Source organism: Octopus bimaculoides, chromosome 27, assembly GCF_001194135.2.
Source record: "Octopus bimaculoides isolate UCB-OBI-ISO-001 chromosome 27, ASM119413v2, whole genome shotgun sequence".
Taxonomy (NCBI): Eukaryota; Metazoa; Mollusca; class Cephalopoda; order Octopoda; family Octopodidae; genus Octopus; species Octopus bimaculoides.
In genome coordinates this window covers 21,434,979-21,437,980 of record NC_069007.1, presented here as the reverse complement: position 1 = coordinate 21,437,980, position 3,002 = coordinate 21,434,979, and the positions used below count along the sequence as shown (strand labels likewise).

Below are 3,002 nucleotides of genomic sequence, written 5' to 3'. Positions count from 1 at the left end.
GTGTATATATATATATATATATATATGTGTGTGTATATATATATATATGTACGACGGGCTTCTTCCAGTTTTCGCTTACGAAATCCACTCGCAAATCCACCACTTTCGGCCCGAGGTTGTATTAGAAGGCACTTGTCCAAGGTGTCACGCACTTGGGTTTGAACCCAGAACCATGCTGCTGGGAAGCGAGCTTCTTACCACACAGCCATGCCTGAGCCTATATATATTGCCTCGACATTTTAAACGGGAACATTTAAGTAATCACCATTATGCGAAATCCAATGTCATTAGTCTTAAACACAGAATAATCCTTTAAACGCCTATATATATATATACATACATAACATACAGCCAGTCTTAATTGCATATTTGTACATGTGTGTGTGTGTATATTTATATATATTTGTCCTTGCAAATTGCCCGTTTTAATTTTATAACCAAGCTTAATACATATTAAACAAGTATCAATGTACATCGTTTAGATTAATGTTTTATTTCCCTGCTGTGTTTAGTGCTAAGATAACTGCCTTAAGTTTGTCAACCTAACACCATTGCGTCACGTTAGCTTAGCCTCGTGTAAAGCGAGCAACGTTTCCTTATAAAATTGCAGCAAAAAGCCCTGATTTAGTCGGCCGAACAGCCATAGTGAGTGAGCATGGACGCTGTTTTAGGGCAATAACCTGGAATATGGCTCAGCCAAAATAAGGCATTCCGTAGCAAGATTAGACATCGTTTCCAAATTTCTGGTGCCCAGCTGACCCTACTATACTGTGTAGTTGACAAAATAAAAAAACAAGTAACGCGCATGCGCGAAATTAAGAATATAAAATGGCGACAATTTACCCATCGCACCCAGTATGTACATATATATGCATATATATATATATATATATATATATATATATATATATATATATATATATATATATATATATATATAACACCAACACTGTTTGTCTTGAGGTGGTAGAGGACAAACACAGACATGAAGACACACACACATACATGTATACATATGTAAAGAAGCCCGTTATATGTACGTAATCTACGGGCTTCTCTCAGTTTCTGTCTACCAAATCCACTCACAAGTCTTTGGTAGCTCCAAAGGTTCTGAACCCTGAACCATGTGGCTGGGAAGTCAGCTTCTTTCCACCGCGGCCATGCCTGCGCCCATAATAATAACAGAAATAAAATTTTAAAATTTGTTCTTTCCGTATGGCCCGGTACCAAATGATCCACGACTCAGTACGAGTCCTCGGCCCCATTTGGTTGGAAACCCCTGCCATAAAGGTCTATATTAACTACGGCAACAGTTAGTTCAAAAGGTAACTTTGTTCGCAACATAAATCAAGTATTTATGAAGGGGCCGACATGAAAGTAAGATTAATCCTTTGATTAATGGCGGAATATAATCATTCAATATACAAGTGACGTCCTTTGTAGTTTAACAAAGATTTCAACGAAGTTTCCTTTGATAAGGAGCATAAAAAAACCGTTTAATATTAAAGGTACCTTTTATGCTTATTAAAATGGGGTGGACTCAGAATTAATTAACCTGTGTTAATTAAGGAGCATATGTTTTCAAGAAAAGGGGGTCGTTAATGGAAGTCATTTTAATAACTTAATGGATGGGAGTTTAATTATCCTTCGATGTCGGTTTCTTGAAACACTTCAGGTAGCTTATATTCGTAGATGTGTGTGTGTGTGTGTGTGTGTCTACATGTATATATATAGATGTATATAACAATATATACGTGTGTGTGTGTATATATATATATATATATATAATTGTGTGTGTGTGTATATATATATATATATATATATATATATATATATATATATATATATATACATATACGTATACGTATATCTATATATATATATACGTATATATATGTGTGTATACATATACATGTGTGTATATATATACATAAATATTTATAGCAAGAATATGTAAAGAGAAAATCACATCTTTAATTGTAGAATTCACCTTACAAACCCAACAATTGTTTCTGTTGTATTTAAGTTTAGGATGTGTGTGTGTGTGTACATTTATTATGTATGCATATATATGTATATATATATATACACGTATATATACATATTTGTATATATATTCGTGTGTGTACATTTATGTATGCATATATATGTATATATATATATATATATATATATATATACACGTATATATACATGTGTATATATATTCGTGTGTGTGTGTGTGTGTGTTACAGAAAGCTCTGTTTTCCTTTAACCAATTCAGTCTGACTTTGTAGTTAAAACCAATGAACGGGAAATGAAGGAGATCGTGCAACAGCCATCAAAACTGGACGGTTGAACGGCACACTCTTAAACCAATATAAGTCAACTAATCCACTTCCGGCAATTAACTTTATGAGAAAACAGCATGGTTCTTCCACGTTTGGAACGACTTACGTATAATTACTGTAATGTGATTGAAGGAGGCGACCTGATGGTGTTTCTAGCGGTATTTCTTGTGATTCATTACGTTCTGGGTTCAAATTCCGCCGTATCGAGGCCGATAGAATAAATATCAATAGAGCAGTGGGGATCGAAGCAGTCGGCCCGCCTTCTCTTTCTAAAACTGATGGCGTTGTGCTGAGATTTGAAACCGTTTCAGGCTGCCAGCCAGCCGGAAGATTCGTTTGCATGCTGGACAAAGTGCTCGGCGGTATTCTGTCCGTTTTGGGGTTCTGAGTTATATAGATGGGTAGATAGATAGATAGATAGATAGATAGATAGATAGATAGATGACGGGCGGACGGATGGATAGATAGAAAAATGCATACATATATATATATACACACACATACATACATGCATGCATACATAGTTTATTATTATCCAGAATCTGGATCACAACTGCCCGACGTCCGAGAACGTGAAACTTTGAGTAGCGGTTTTTTGTGATGTTTTTGTAGTTTTAATAATACAGCATATTACTCTACCTCCGGTATTTGAGTACTATTTTTTCCCACATT

General features: G+C 35.1%; 1 protein-coding gene across 1 annotated transcript in view; it reads left to right on the top strand.

Annotated features, from left to right (window-relative positions):
* The first annotated feature begins 1,215 nt into the window (after window positions 1-1,215).
* Window positions 1,216-3,002, top strand: part of LOC106867799 (cysteine-rich motor neuron 1 protein) — a 7,133-nt gene continuing 5,346 nt past the window's right edge. The window contains exon 1 of the mRNA XM_052977173.1: window positions 1,216-1,312. Within this exon, the coding sequence (XP_052833133.1) occupies window positions 1,216-1,312 (97 nt within the window). The remainder of the gene's footprint in view (window positions 1,313-3,002) is intronic.